Source organism: Leishmania mexicana, chromosome 9, assembly GCF_000234665.1.
Source record: "Leishmania mexicana MHOM/GT/2001/U1103 complete genome, chromosome 9".
Classification (NCBI taxonomy): domain Eukaryota; phylum Euglenozoa; class Kinetoplastea; order Trypanosomatida; family Trypanosomatidae; genus Leishmania; species Leishmania mexicana.
The window spans coordinates 345,709-357,776 of NC_018313.1; the positions used below are offsets into that span (position 1 = coordinate 345,709).

The 12,068-nt window shown below is 63.5% G+C and overlaps 4 protein-coding genes across 4 annotated transcripts in view; all 4 read right to left on the reverse strand.

Annotated features, from left to right (window-relative positions):
• LMXM_09_0940 (conserved hypothetical protein) overlaps nt 1-3,364 on the reverse strand; it is a gene marked incomplete at both ends in the record, with an annotated part of 3,570 nt that extends 206 nt beyond the window's left edge. The window contains one exon of the mRNA XM_003872728.1: nt 1-3,364. This exon is cut by the window's left edge and continues 206 nt beyond it. Coding sequence (XP_003872777.1) covers nt 1-3,364 — 3,364 coding nt within the window.
• A 448-nt stretch (nt 3,365-3,812) lies between these two features.
• LMXM_09_0950 (SLA/LP autoantigen-like protein) lies at nt 3,813-5,600 on the reverse strand (the record flags this gene model as incomplete). Its single annotated transcript, XM_003872729.1, has 1 exon — nt 3,813-5,600. One exon carries the CDS (start codon nt 5,598-5,600, stop codon nt 3,813-3,815), a length of 1,788 nt encoding a protein of 595 aa, XP_003872778.1.
• A 763-nt stretch (nt 5,601-6,363) lies between these two features.
• LMXM_09_0960 (conserved hypothetical protein) lies at nt 6,364-8,232 on the reverse strand (the record flags this gene model as incomplete). Its single annotated transcript, XM_003872730.1, has 1 exon — nt 6,364-8,232. One exon carries the CDS (start codon nt 8,230-8,232, stop codon nt 6,364-6,366), a length of 1,869 nt encoding a protein of 622 aa, XP_003872779.1.
• A 1,764-nt stretch (nt 8,233-9,996) lies between these two features.
• Nucleotides 9,997-11,211, reverse strand: LMXM_09_0970 (elongation factor-1 gamma; the record flags this gene model as incomplete). The annotated part of the gene is made up of 1 exon (XM_003872731.1): nt 9,997-11,211. One exon carries the CDS (start codon nt 11,209-11,211, stop codon nt 9,997-9,999), a length of 1,215 nt encoding a protein of 404 aa, XP_003872780.1.
• Nucleotides 11,212-12,068: the final 857 nt, after the last annotated feature.

A 12,068-nucleotide genomic window follows, 5' to 3' on the forward strand; every position in this document is an offset into this window, starting at 1 on the left:
CACCAGCGGAGCCTGCACCGACGCCTGTCGAAGCGCCGTCAGCCCCAGGTTCACCCTGCTCCGCACGTGCCGTGAACAGCTGAAGAAGCTTCGCCGCCAGCGCACCTTTCTTGGCATTTCCCACGCACAGCGTGGTATGGTAGGCGTACTCGCTCACGGCGATCGTTGGCGCGCAGACGGCTACAACGTGCTGCACGATGTCCATTGGGCCGGGTCGCATGGTGTAGTGCGGGAAAACACGATTGAGCTCGGCGGACTGCTGCGCAACCGCCGCGTCGCGGTCGTTGCGTGGGCCCGCCGCTGTCGAGGCGGCAGCGCCCGCCTCCGTCGCCTCTTCCTCTCCCTCAGTCTCACAGCCACCACCGGCCTCTTCGACCGCCGCTGCTTGCGCGTCCTCCTCGTCGGAGCCGCCCGCCTCCGCGTCGACCGCCGCGACGTTCGTCTCCGCCTCTTCGCCGTCCTCCGTGAACTCAGATACTACCTCGACGTCTTCCTCTTCCTCTTCCTCGTCCCTCTGCCCGTTGTCCTTGCCGACGGAGCGGTGCTGCGGCGTGTAAAGCGCGTGCTGAGCAGAGAGGTTCGCCTTCTCATGTGCGCGCTTGGCCTTTTCCGCCTCCTGACGTTGCTCGGCGCGTCGCTGCAGCTCCAGCAGCTGCACGCGGGACAGCTGGTTCCCGTTCACCTGCGCCCCGAGCATGCGAGCCTCATCGTCCTGGTCGCCGTACTTGTCCTGAATCTTCTTCAGCTTCTTCTTCTCGTACTTTGTCAGACTCTTGCCCTGACCGTTGCCCTTCTGCGTGGCCGTCGCCGCCACGGCCGTGGCCACACCGTCTTCCGTAGCCGACGATGGAGGGAGGGCTGTGGTTGCAGCCGGCGTGCCCTGCAGACCTGCGCGGTCGACGCGCGAGTTACGCGCCCCGCTCTTCTTCGCTGCCTTGCCCTTCTTTTGGCGCCCATCCACGCGGCCACCTGCCACAAACAAACTTCGCTGCTTGCGCTGCTCCGCACGAAGGGTCTCCACGGAGGGCAGCTCGACAAGCGCAGCCGCCGAATCAGCGGGCACGACTGCTTCTCCAGCACCGCTTGGCTGGTCGGCGTCAGCGGGTGACGCCAGGAGGCTCGGCAGCTCACGCCGCAGCACGGTGAACGAGTCGACCGCGTCGTCCTCTACGTGTTCCGCCCCTTCGTCGTCACTGTCGGCACAAGGAGCGCTTTCAGCCCGTGCAACCGCCGCCGGCTCACTCACGGTGCGTACGACGTAGAAGAGCAGCGCGCACCCGAGCGACATCGACTGCGGCGGCAGGTGGTGCCGCTCTCCGGCGTAGAGATACGCGCCGGTGGCCGTCCCACCCGTCACCTGCGATGCGTACACCCACCACGATCCAGTCGTCTGCTTGCGTTCCCATGCGCCGCTGAAGGCGACACACCACGCACCTGCTTCACACACGCTGTGCAGGGCCACCGGCTGAGTCGCCGGCGCGGCGGTGAAGTCTCCGCCTGCGTTGTTGCCACCGAGCTCTTGCCAGACGTCGTTCATGGGCCTCAGTAGGCACGGCAGAGCCCCATCTACCTCGCAGTGGATGAAGAGGTCTCCAAGGCGCATCACGCGCCGCACCAGCAGCTCCGTCGACTGCACATCCTTCCCACGCAGCACGAGGTCGCCAGCGGTGGTGCGGAACCACAAGAACTTTTCCCACCACTGGCGCTGCCGCTCCTTGACGATCACCTTCCTCTCCTTTTGCGCCGCCGCCTTTCGTGCGCCCTTGAGCGCCGCCCCTGCCGCGGCTTTTGCGGTCGCCGCGACGGTGCGCTCCAGCTTCGAGCGGTGATGCTTCTGCTTGCTGAAGTAGTCCGCCGCGTTCGCGTGCGCCGTCTTGGACAGCGCCACCTCGACCACGAGCGGCGGCACATCGCAGTCCTCCTCGCCCTTCTCCTCGTCCAGGACTGCCTCGAGTAGGACGCTGATGGAGTTGCGCTCGAGGAAGAGGTCATGTATCATGTACGCCACCGGGTGCCCCTCAGCGTGGCGCCGCTTCAGCAGCATGCGCAAGGCATCCCACGAGATGCCCGTTGCCAGGGCACCGTTGATCAGTTGAATCGCCTCGTCAACGCGGTCCGCGTTCAAGATGAGCTGCTCACCCTTCATCTGGTTAGCCGCGATGTCCGCCTCGAGTGCGTTAATGCGACGTGCGTGATCGGTCGCGAACTTGTCCTCCTTGCTCTTGGCGGTGTTTTTGCGCTTCGCATTCGACGCGTCGATGCGCTCCGTCTCTGTGATGAGGAAAAACTCGTCACAGACGCGGCCGAAGCTGCTGCGGTAGAGGGCCTCCACCCCGTCGTTTGTGTACTGGGCGAGCAAGATTGGTGTAAAGCTCTCGTACTGCTCCGCGACGGCGACGAGGTCAGCTGCACCGGCGGGGGCACCTGGCGCTGGTGGCGCTGGGGCATGCACTGTGCTGCCGGGCTTCGCTTTGGGCTTGATGAGGTAGCCGCCGGCGGATGTGAGGTCGACCTTGGCGAGGTCAAAGGCCTCCAACAGACCGGGGAGCAGCGTTACGAAAACGTTGTCCGTCGACTGCGTCCAGCTTTTCCGCGGCGCGTTCGGCACACCAGTGACGGTGAGCACGTGCTGCGCCAGGTCAGGTCCAAAGTGCTGAATGCCCGCCACCAACGTTTGCACGACAGTGCGGTCGTTACTGCGGCTGAGCCCCACTTCCCAGTCCACCTTCATCAACCTCGTGCGCTCCTCCTTCAGCTGCCGTTGGGCCAGCGTGAGGTCAGCGTCAGCGGTGCGCTGCAGGTGCAGGTGGCCAGAGGCGTCCACGTGCGGAGGGTAGAGGAACATAGGCGACTCCTCCGACTCGGCTGCCACAGCGGCAACAAAGGGGGCCGTTACGGGGTAGACTTGATTCACCATCAGCTTGAGCCCCTCGTCGTCGCGGTGCGTGCGAAGCAGCATCATTATCGTGTACGCGTAGTTCGTCAGAATTACATTGCCCTTCGAGAAGAGCTCCACAATGATGTGAAAGCAGCCCTCTGTCGACGGAACACCGAAGCAGAGGTCGATCGTGCGGTCATGCTGGAGCTGCGCGACGCTGTCGAGCCGCCAGGCGCGGACGTGCTTGCGCAGCTTTAGCGTGAACTGCGATGGCACCTTCGGCTTCTCACGCGCCAGCTCCGTAAGGTGGAGGCGCGTGCCGCTCTCGAGAAGCACATTCTTCTTGTTCTCGCCGTGCCCAAACTTGAAGAGAAACATCTTGCTGCCGATGTCGTAGATGTTGAGCAGCCGCAAGCCAATCAGCGTTGCCCGCATCTCCTCCACCGTCGCCCTCACATCGAGGGCTGTCATGCGCTGCTTCACCATGGCTGACGCGAGCACGTGTGTCTGGGTTTCTTTCTTCGGCGTGCGTGTGTGTGCGTGTAGTGGAGGAGGGAGGGTAGGAGGAGAGGAGACCTTTGTGGGAGCAACAACTGTCACTGCCGCCTTAGAGCAGTCGACCCTGCACGGCCAAGGTAGGCGGCGTGCGAGCGCGGGCCCGTGTGGGTTGGAAGAGAGGAGAAGCGAGGGCCATAGACGACGAGAACCCTCGCGCTTTGCCTCAGCTCACTCCTCTCCCGCCTTCCACCCTCGAAAAATGGAACACGCAAACGGAGGCGCTAAGGTAGCTGCGCACCGCGTGGAGCGCCAACGGGACCGACCCCGCCTCGCCCGACCTGTACACGTTAGTCCTGCCTTGCTTTTGGGGTTCTCTCGCTCTCTGTCGTCTGGCTGCGGTGCGTAGACGCGCATGGGCGCGCATGCGTGCGCCACTTCATGCGGGAGCAGGCCACAGGTCGCGAAGGCGCGCTATCAGAGCATCTACTTCAGCCTCCGACATGCCGATGCCGCACGCGATCACCAGCAGCGGGCACGGCGGCTCCCTGTCTTGGTGCATGCCGTAATTCCTGAATTTGCAGCCGGCAATCGTGGTTGGGGTGGACGGTGCTGGAGTGATGACGCGGGGGCCGGTGACCGCGCTGCGGAAGAGTTGTGCGCCGAAAGCGCGGGCGGCTGCCCAGTTCGTCACCTTCTCCGCCTGCTCCGACCCAAGTTGGGCACCACTGCTGCTTGCTTCAGCGGCAGGAAGGCCGTAGGCTCGCATGGTGACGGCGACACTGATGTCATTGCGGGGCACGGCAGCATTGGAGGTATTTTGCGACCCGCCTACAGTATCCTCATTGTCCTTGTCGTCGTCGCTGTCGTCGACCAGCAGCACTTCCCTTCGCTCGCGCGCAAACACGCGCAGCTGCCGGATCAGACGCGCACGGCACTTGTAGCGATCCCTCCACAAGGCCTGCATGCCGCGCCGGCCGAGGCTCAAGGCGGTGATGAAGAGGTCGACGATGGGGCTCATGCTCGCGCGACCGGCGTAGAGGGCTGCCACGGCCTTGCAGCGCTCCTTGTCGCTGGAGCAGATGATGGAGCCGCCAACCGGGACCAGAAAGTTCTTGTCGCCAGACTGAACCACAAAGTCCACCCGCCCCAGTCGCTGCGCCGCGTCGAGGCGAGTCATAATGCGGCGGCTCTGCACCCCGTACGCGTTGTTCACCACATACGGAATGCCGGCCTTCTTGCAGTACTGGGCAAGGGCAACCGTGTTGTCTGGTAGGCGTGGCGCGAAGCAGCTCGTCGTGGAGAGCACACAGACCACCTGCGACGGGCCGCCAACGGCGCTCACGGCCGCGGCTACGTCGTCCACGTGGCACTCGAGGAACAACGACGACGAGGACGTTCGCGTCGACGGCGAAGCAATGCTGTCTTGGTCACGGTCGAGGTTATTCCTGTTGGTGCTGACGCAGGGGGCGGCAGAGCGTGCGAGCGGCACAGCTGGCCGTAGCTGTACCGGCACCGGCACCAGCCCCGCCGCGTCAATACACTTGAGTGCTGTCTTCTGATCAATGCGTGGCCATATGACGTAGCGCGGCGTCGCCGGGACTGGCAACGATGTGCGGTCATGCCTCGCACGATCCGCCTCGTTCATTGGCGGCTCTTGCACTTGGGCAGCTGACGTTGCGCTTCTTGAGTCCGTCGTCACAGTGCGTTGCAGCTGCACCGCCTCTGCCTCCTCCATCAGCTCTTTCATGTGCGCCTTCGCTACACACCGAAGCACCAGCGCCAGCGTCATGCCCGTCGCCATCGGTACCACCACAGCGGCCGCGGTCGAGGGGGCACCGGCTTGGCGTATCAGGTCAAGCATGAGCACGTTCGTTATCTTGTATAGTAGCGACGATCCGGCCGCTTTCGGCTGCTCGCTGAGCACGTCGCCGGAGCGCCCGATGCCGTGCGTGAGGCCAAAGTGTCGCATGCGAACAAGGGAAGAGATGACGCGGCCCTCGCGCTCGCCGCCACCGACGTGGTGCGCGAAGTTGTTCGTGTCCATGAGGGAAAGCTGGCGAAGAATGAGCTCGATTGCAGCATCAGTGAGACCGTCATCTGGGCAGCAGCGCTGCGCCAGGATGGAGCGCAGGATGCGGGCCGTTGACTGCAACGACTCGCGGCCCGCGTCGATGTACCGCGCCGAGACGAAGGCTTCCGCTAGCTTTAGCGCGCGATCATCCATTGTCACGGGTGGCGTCGGCGCGCGTGTGTGTACAGTTACGAGCGTGTATGCGTACTGTACCTGAGCTGTGTGTCGTGTGGGCCAACAGAGATACGGGGGGATTTGGTAGGTTGGGTGGGGAAACGCACAAGACACCGTATCGCGCACCACCAACGTCACCCGAGCACAAAAGGCAGAAGATGATCGGGAGATGGTGGTGGTGGTGGTGTGGGTGGAAGTATGCGTCGGGATGTGGGCCTCACGGCAGTCACTCGCACGTGCTGAGAGGTACACACATGTGGCACGAGTGGGCGGGGAGGGGAAGGGGGAGGGGGCAGCAGGGCGCTGCTCGTGCGCTGCGCGTCATTGGCGTGATAGCGATCATGCGTGCGCACACGCGTTCATAACTCGTCGAGCTTCAACCTCTCCGTGGCAGCGAGCAGGGAGAGGAAGCGCAACACCCGCAACCTTACACACACACACACATACGCAACGCCTGTTGCTCGCTCTCCACATCCTCAGCGACTGTGCCCCGTCTTACACAACTTTGGGGTTCGCATCTATCACTTACAGCGCGAGGGGGTGCTAGGGGGGGGGATGGGGAAGGTCGATTAGAGCAAGATCAGCTCTCACTCCCTCCTCCTCCTCCCATCTCACCACCACCTTACACGCATGTGCACAACTATTCAGTACGTACGCGGTCACCATCACGGCAGAGCTGGAGGGGAGGGGAGGGGGACAAGGGAGGGACTGCACGTGGTTTTTTACCCGAATGGGAGCGCACTTAGACAAGCGGCACGGGGACCACACGAGAGCCGGTGGCCACCAGCACCGCTCGCGCGTCCATGTACGGCCCGGCGGTAATTCCCTCGACGACACTGCTGAAGGAGCGCAGCGGACGCGGGACCGGTAGGGTCTTGGCGCTCCGCGGCACATCGCGGAGGTCACCAACGTACAGTTCCTGGCCGGATGCTAAGACAAAGACGTCTGAGAGCATGAGGGCCGCTGCAAAGCCACTGCCTTGACTGGGACCGGCCGCACTGACGCCGCTAGCCACACCAGCCCCAGCCGTGGCAGGCGACGAGGTCGCAGGAGACGTCAGCGCGGAGGCAGGACAGGCGCCGAGCCCACACGGTAAAGCCATTGTGTTGCTCTGCACGTGCACCGTGAAGGGCGGAGGTCCAGCGTTGGTGTGAAACGGCGAGAAGGCGTGCCCGTCGTGTGGCTGCTGCTGCTGCTGCTGACGCTGGAGCTGCTGGAGCGCCTGCTGTTCCACCGCAGATCGGTCAAACGTCTGACGCGGCAGGACGGCGTTGTGCACGACGGCCCACCACGCGAGGGTCCGACACCCAGTTACGCCAAAGTGCTGCTGGGCATGACCCAGCGAGCCGACACGTGAGGCAAGCGGCATGTAGCCGACCTTACCGACAGGCACACGCTGCGTGCCGGCCAGCACGACGTGGCACGCGCCATCCTTCTCGCTGAAGTGCAAGTGCGCGTCACACACATGCGTCACCGACTCCGTCGCGGACGGCAGCGCCAACGCCGCCATTCCGTAGTTACCTCCACCGCCGCTTGCCGTCTGGCCGCCGTCTTGGCATGCCTGGAGGTGGTAAGGTGAGAGGCGGTAGCGGTAGATGACATGCGGAACGGCACGGCTGTCGGTGAGGAGGTGCAGCGAAGCACGATCCGTAGAAAAGTCGCTCGCGGCAGCGCTGTCCTCCCCCTGTCTTGCCGAAGATGCGTGCGACGTGAAGGTGGCACCCTTGGCGAGCCGCTGCCGATGATGCTCGGCAAGGAGGCGCACCGAGCCTCCCTCAACCACCCGCTCCACGTAGTGCAGCGCACCGTTGCTGAGCACCACGACAAGCGCCACGTCTATCGCGACGGCGGCCTGCAGGCGCTGTGGAGCCAAGATGCGCACCACGTCGGCCTCTACGAAGGAGCAGGCGAAGACGTCACTGCAGGAGCGCCGCACCAGTTGCGCGCTCGACCGCTCAAGCGCCTCCACAGCCTTGGGCCGAAGTGCCGACTTCGACCACGGTTCTGTCTTCTGATGCCGCTCTGCCCTGTGCACCACGGCAGCTGGCGCCTTCGCCGCTGTGTCTCCGACCTCCTCGTCGGCGCTGTGGCTGCCGTTACCAGATGACCGGTAGAGGAGTTGCACATCCAAGACGACGACGCACCCAGCACTGGCGACACTGACGAACTCCGGCCGTCCAGCCGGGTCCATGCTGAAGGCCACGTCTACGATGGCATCCTGTGCCGTGATGGCGCCGCTGCTCCACTCCGTCAGCGAGCACTCGGCAACCTTGTAGACAGCGCGGCTGCCCTCGATAAGCAGCAGCGCCACAGTGCCAACGGTAGTGCCGACTACTGCAACAGCTGTGTCTGTGGTGCCAGGGAGGGAGGCGACAGAGAGGCACGTAACGGCGCCGGCGCTAAGAGCAACTCGCTGCTCTGGCGACAGTGACGAGGCGTGCGAGGGAGTTGTAGTGGCAGCGGGGTCACTGGTCATGAGCACCATGCCGTCCCCGAACTCATGCGAAGGCTCCGCCGACCACTGCTGCACCGCTGCCAAGAGGGCACCAGCACCCTTTCCTGCCTCCAGCCCGGCCACGCCGAGGGGATCGCCAGGCACATAGTTTGCCATACCCAGCGGAGATGATGCAGCCATTGCGGTAGCGCTGTCAAGTCCACCATGGACGCCGGCTACGGCCCCACTGCTTGCCAGCGAGCAGGCCAACCACCGCGGCGCCGGCTGCACCGACACACACGATCCACCAGCGCACACGACTGTGACGGTGTCCTTTCCGTAGCACCGAAGCGTCGCGACGCGAGAGATGGGATGCCCAGCGTGCAGGCTGCCGCTGCCACTACGGCTGGCAGACACAGATACCATTCTGTTCCCGCGGCTGCTTCCGCTTCCTAGACCCTTGCCTGTGCTGCGTCGAGTGTCTGAGTGTGTCTCACGAGACCGTATTCTTTCGACCGCTGAGAAAGACGTAGAACACAAGGTAGGGAAGGGCAGGAGAGGCACAGGACCCACAAAGGAGAGAGAGAGGGGGAGGGGAGGGGGAGAGGGAGAGTGCACAAGAGGAGGGGGTGCACGATAACCGCTCGCGCAAGGCGGTGGCGACGCGGCAGAGCCCATCACACAGTCCATCTTCTCAGAGCGGCGAGTGACCAGTCTGCCGAGGAGGATGCCGGTTATGAGCGTATGTGTACAGGTCGCATAAGGAAAGTAGGCGTGTGCCTGTGTGTGTGCGTACGCACGACAACTACGCGCTTACGGACAACCAAGCTGCTCGTACCATGCGGTGCGCTAACACAGAGCCAGCGACGCCGCTCCGCCCTTCACATCTTTTCCAGCGTGCACTGCGCGCATGCTTGCCGTCCGTTTCGAATACCTTTCGTCGTACCCTCACTGCTCATCCTTCTGCTCGCCTCCACCGGAGGCGGGTGGTTTCCTCTCACGCAAGAGAGGCCCATCCTTCTCCGCCCCCTCCGCCGACATTGCCGAATAATGGACACACACACACACACAAAACACAGCCCACTACAGGGGGTGATCTCTCGCGGAGGTGACAAAGGGAAAGAGAGACAGGCGTGTGTGTGTGTGCGTGTGTGTGCACGGCCTTGGCTTTGCTCTGGTGGAGGGAGAGGGGAAGAGGAGGGAGAGACGCCAACGCCGTGATGCGTCGCTGCCGCTTCCGACTTTAAAGAAAAACCTGTGTAGGGATAAAGATGATCACTGCCTTCCCCTCGTCGTCGCTACCGCTTACCGTTTTCTTCCCCAGCCGCACTCGACTAACCATCGTCGATGAGTGTGCGGTGGTGCGTGTGCGTGGGTGTGCACGTCTACATCGTCGACTGCGCGCAACACGAGCCGGCTCTGAGGTACCGCAGCACATAGACGCTGGGGTCGCGTGACTCCTGGCACCATCACACACACACGCACAGATAGATAGGGCGGAAGGAGGATTGGTGGAGGGGGAGGGTGGCGATGCCTTCCTTGACACGCGAGCCCGCCCACCCACGCCCACCCCACCCCCTAAGATGTCTCCCTTGCCACGCACACGAGGAGAACAACCAAAACGTCCTCTGGCACACGCCAAGCCTCGAGCCTCATGCCGGCGGTGAGGGAGGGACAGCGGCGCGTGCGCGCTTACCGAGAAGGACTACTAGCGATCGAGGCCAGAACAACCCCCCAAAAAATATATATAACTTACTTCAGCGCTTAAGGGAAAGTGCTGCGCATCACTGCACACCGCCTTCCGTCACACACATAATAGGACGCACACGCATGAAAGACCCGAAGAAAAGATATTGAAGCTGCCGACGCGCATGCACGTCAAGGCACCGCGACTTGCATGCGGCAGCAGCGACACTGTCTTCATCCACGAGGGGGAGGGGCTTACTTGAAGCAGCGGCCCTCCAGCACCGGGCGCGGGATCGTCGGGCCCTCCCAGCACAGGTAGTCCGTAATCTTTTCCTTCTCCGCCTGCACGTCCTTGATCTCCTCCCACTCGAACAACTCCGTGTCCACCACTTCGCTCACGATCTCCGGCATGCCCTTGCCGCGGAACACCCAGAGGCTCGTCAGCTCGTGCGCCGCATCCTCGCCGATGATCAGCGCGATGCCGAAGGCGTACTTGCGCACGTGCTCCATGCGCTGGAACCAGCCGCGCACAAGGTTGGCCGTCATGAACTGCTTCTTGTTATCCTCGTTGTACTTGTAGCGCGCCCAGAAGCACGTGTAGCCCTCCGCGTCGTAGTGCTCGAAGAAGTACGGCGCCGCCACCGTGCGGGTGTCGGTGTTGCTGTACTCGCGCTTGTAGGCGTCCAGCACGAAGCTGCTCGGCGGCAGCGCGTCCAGCGGGTTCGGCTTCTTCTCCTCCTTCGCCGGCTGCTCCTCCTCGTCCTCCGCCGCCTCCTTCAGCTTCTTCTCCGCCTTGGGCTTCGCCTCCGCGGCCTTCTTCGGCGCCTTCGCCGGGCCGAACGTCGCGCCCCACTGCTTCAGCACCTCCACCGTCTTGGGCTGCTGCATCACCGTGTTGTACAGGCGGTACGCGTTGCGGTACTTCCTCGCCAGCTCCTCGCCGTGCTTCACGTTCATGCGGTACACCCACTGCAGCGCAAAGGCGACGGAGATGTCGGCCACGGTCATGCGCTCGCCGACGAGGAAGGTGCGGGTCTCCAGCCACAGCTCCAGGCCGGCAAGGCTCTCCTCCAGGGTCGCCATGGCGCTCTCCGGGGCCGGAATGCCGGCGAAGGCCTCCATCAGGTACGGCATGCTGTGCGCATCGAGCTCGCTGGAGGCGAAGTCAAGCCACATGTCGACCTGGCTGCTCTCGAAGGGCGTGGCGCCGTACAGCTTCGCGCCGCTCTTCTCCACACGGGCGATGTGGCGCATGATGGCGTTGGACTCGAAGAGGTAGCCCTCCTCCGTCTGCATGGAGGGGAAGCGCATGCACGGGCTGCAGTTGCGCGCGAACTCGGGCGTCTCGTTCTCCTGGCCGTACTGGCACACCTCGAGCGCCACGTCGACGTTGGCGTACGCCGCGGCCACCATAATCTTCTGGGCGCGCGCGCTCTCCGGGTGGAGGGGGGCGAGGAGCTTGTAGGTCATCCTTGGCTCTGCGTGTTGCTGCTTGGGTGCGCTATTTGCTTTCGTCAGGGAGGCGCTAGAGGAGATGTAGAGGGGGTCGCTGGGCGAGAGAGAGAGAGAGAGTGGGGGGGGGAGGAGGGAGGGGGATGTGAGGGTGTGAGGGAGAAGGCGGCGGCTGGTATTGGTGTTAGTGGCGTTTATCGGGTGCTAGCTGTTGCTGGAATCACAGACAGAGGAAAGAGGGGGTGTTGTGAAAGGCGGCGCACCAGTGAGCGAGTAAGTTGGGGTATGTGATGATGTATGTGTGTGTGTGGGGGGGGGGGGAGGGGTGGTGATGGCGGTGAGGGAGGGGGAAGGGGGGAGGAGGGAGTCAGAGAGGTAGGGCAGAGACATAGACAACGTCGTACATGGTGTTGAGAGCTCCGTTTCCGTCTATCACCACCACTGCCACCGCATGACCCTCCCCTCATGCGCCAACCCTTCGGGTTTAGTGCTTTGAATAAGCACCACCGGAAGGTCTTCTCCCGCCATCCCAGGCGTCGCCTTTGCCGCGTGAAGGCAGTGGTAGAGAGCGTCGTGGAGAAATGAAAGCCGCCCACAACACCCCTCCTCCCCTCCCCCCTCCCACACACGGCGGAGGGCCATCGCACGATGAGTGGAGGCACACGGGCATCGCCGCTGAGTTGTTTGGTGCGTTGCTCTTGTCGTATTATGTATGTTAACAGGCGAGAGAGAGATGGCAAGCACCGCCACACAGAGAGAGAGAGAGGAGTAGCCCTGAGGACAGTGGGGGTGGGGGACTGGGCAACACCCACATGAGACGAGGGTGGTCTGGGAGGGAGTGGGGGCGTGTGTGTGTGTCTGTGTTTGTGTGTGTG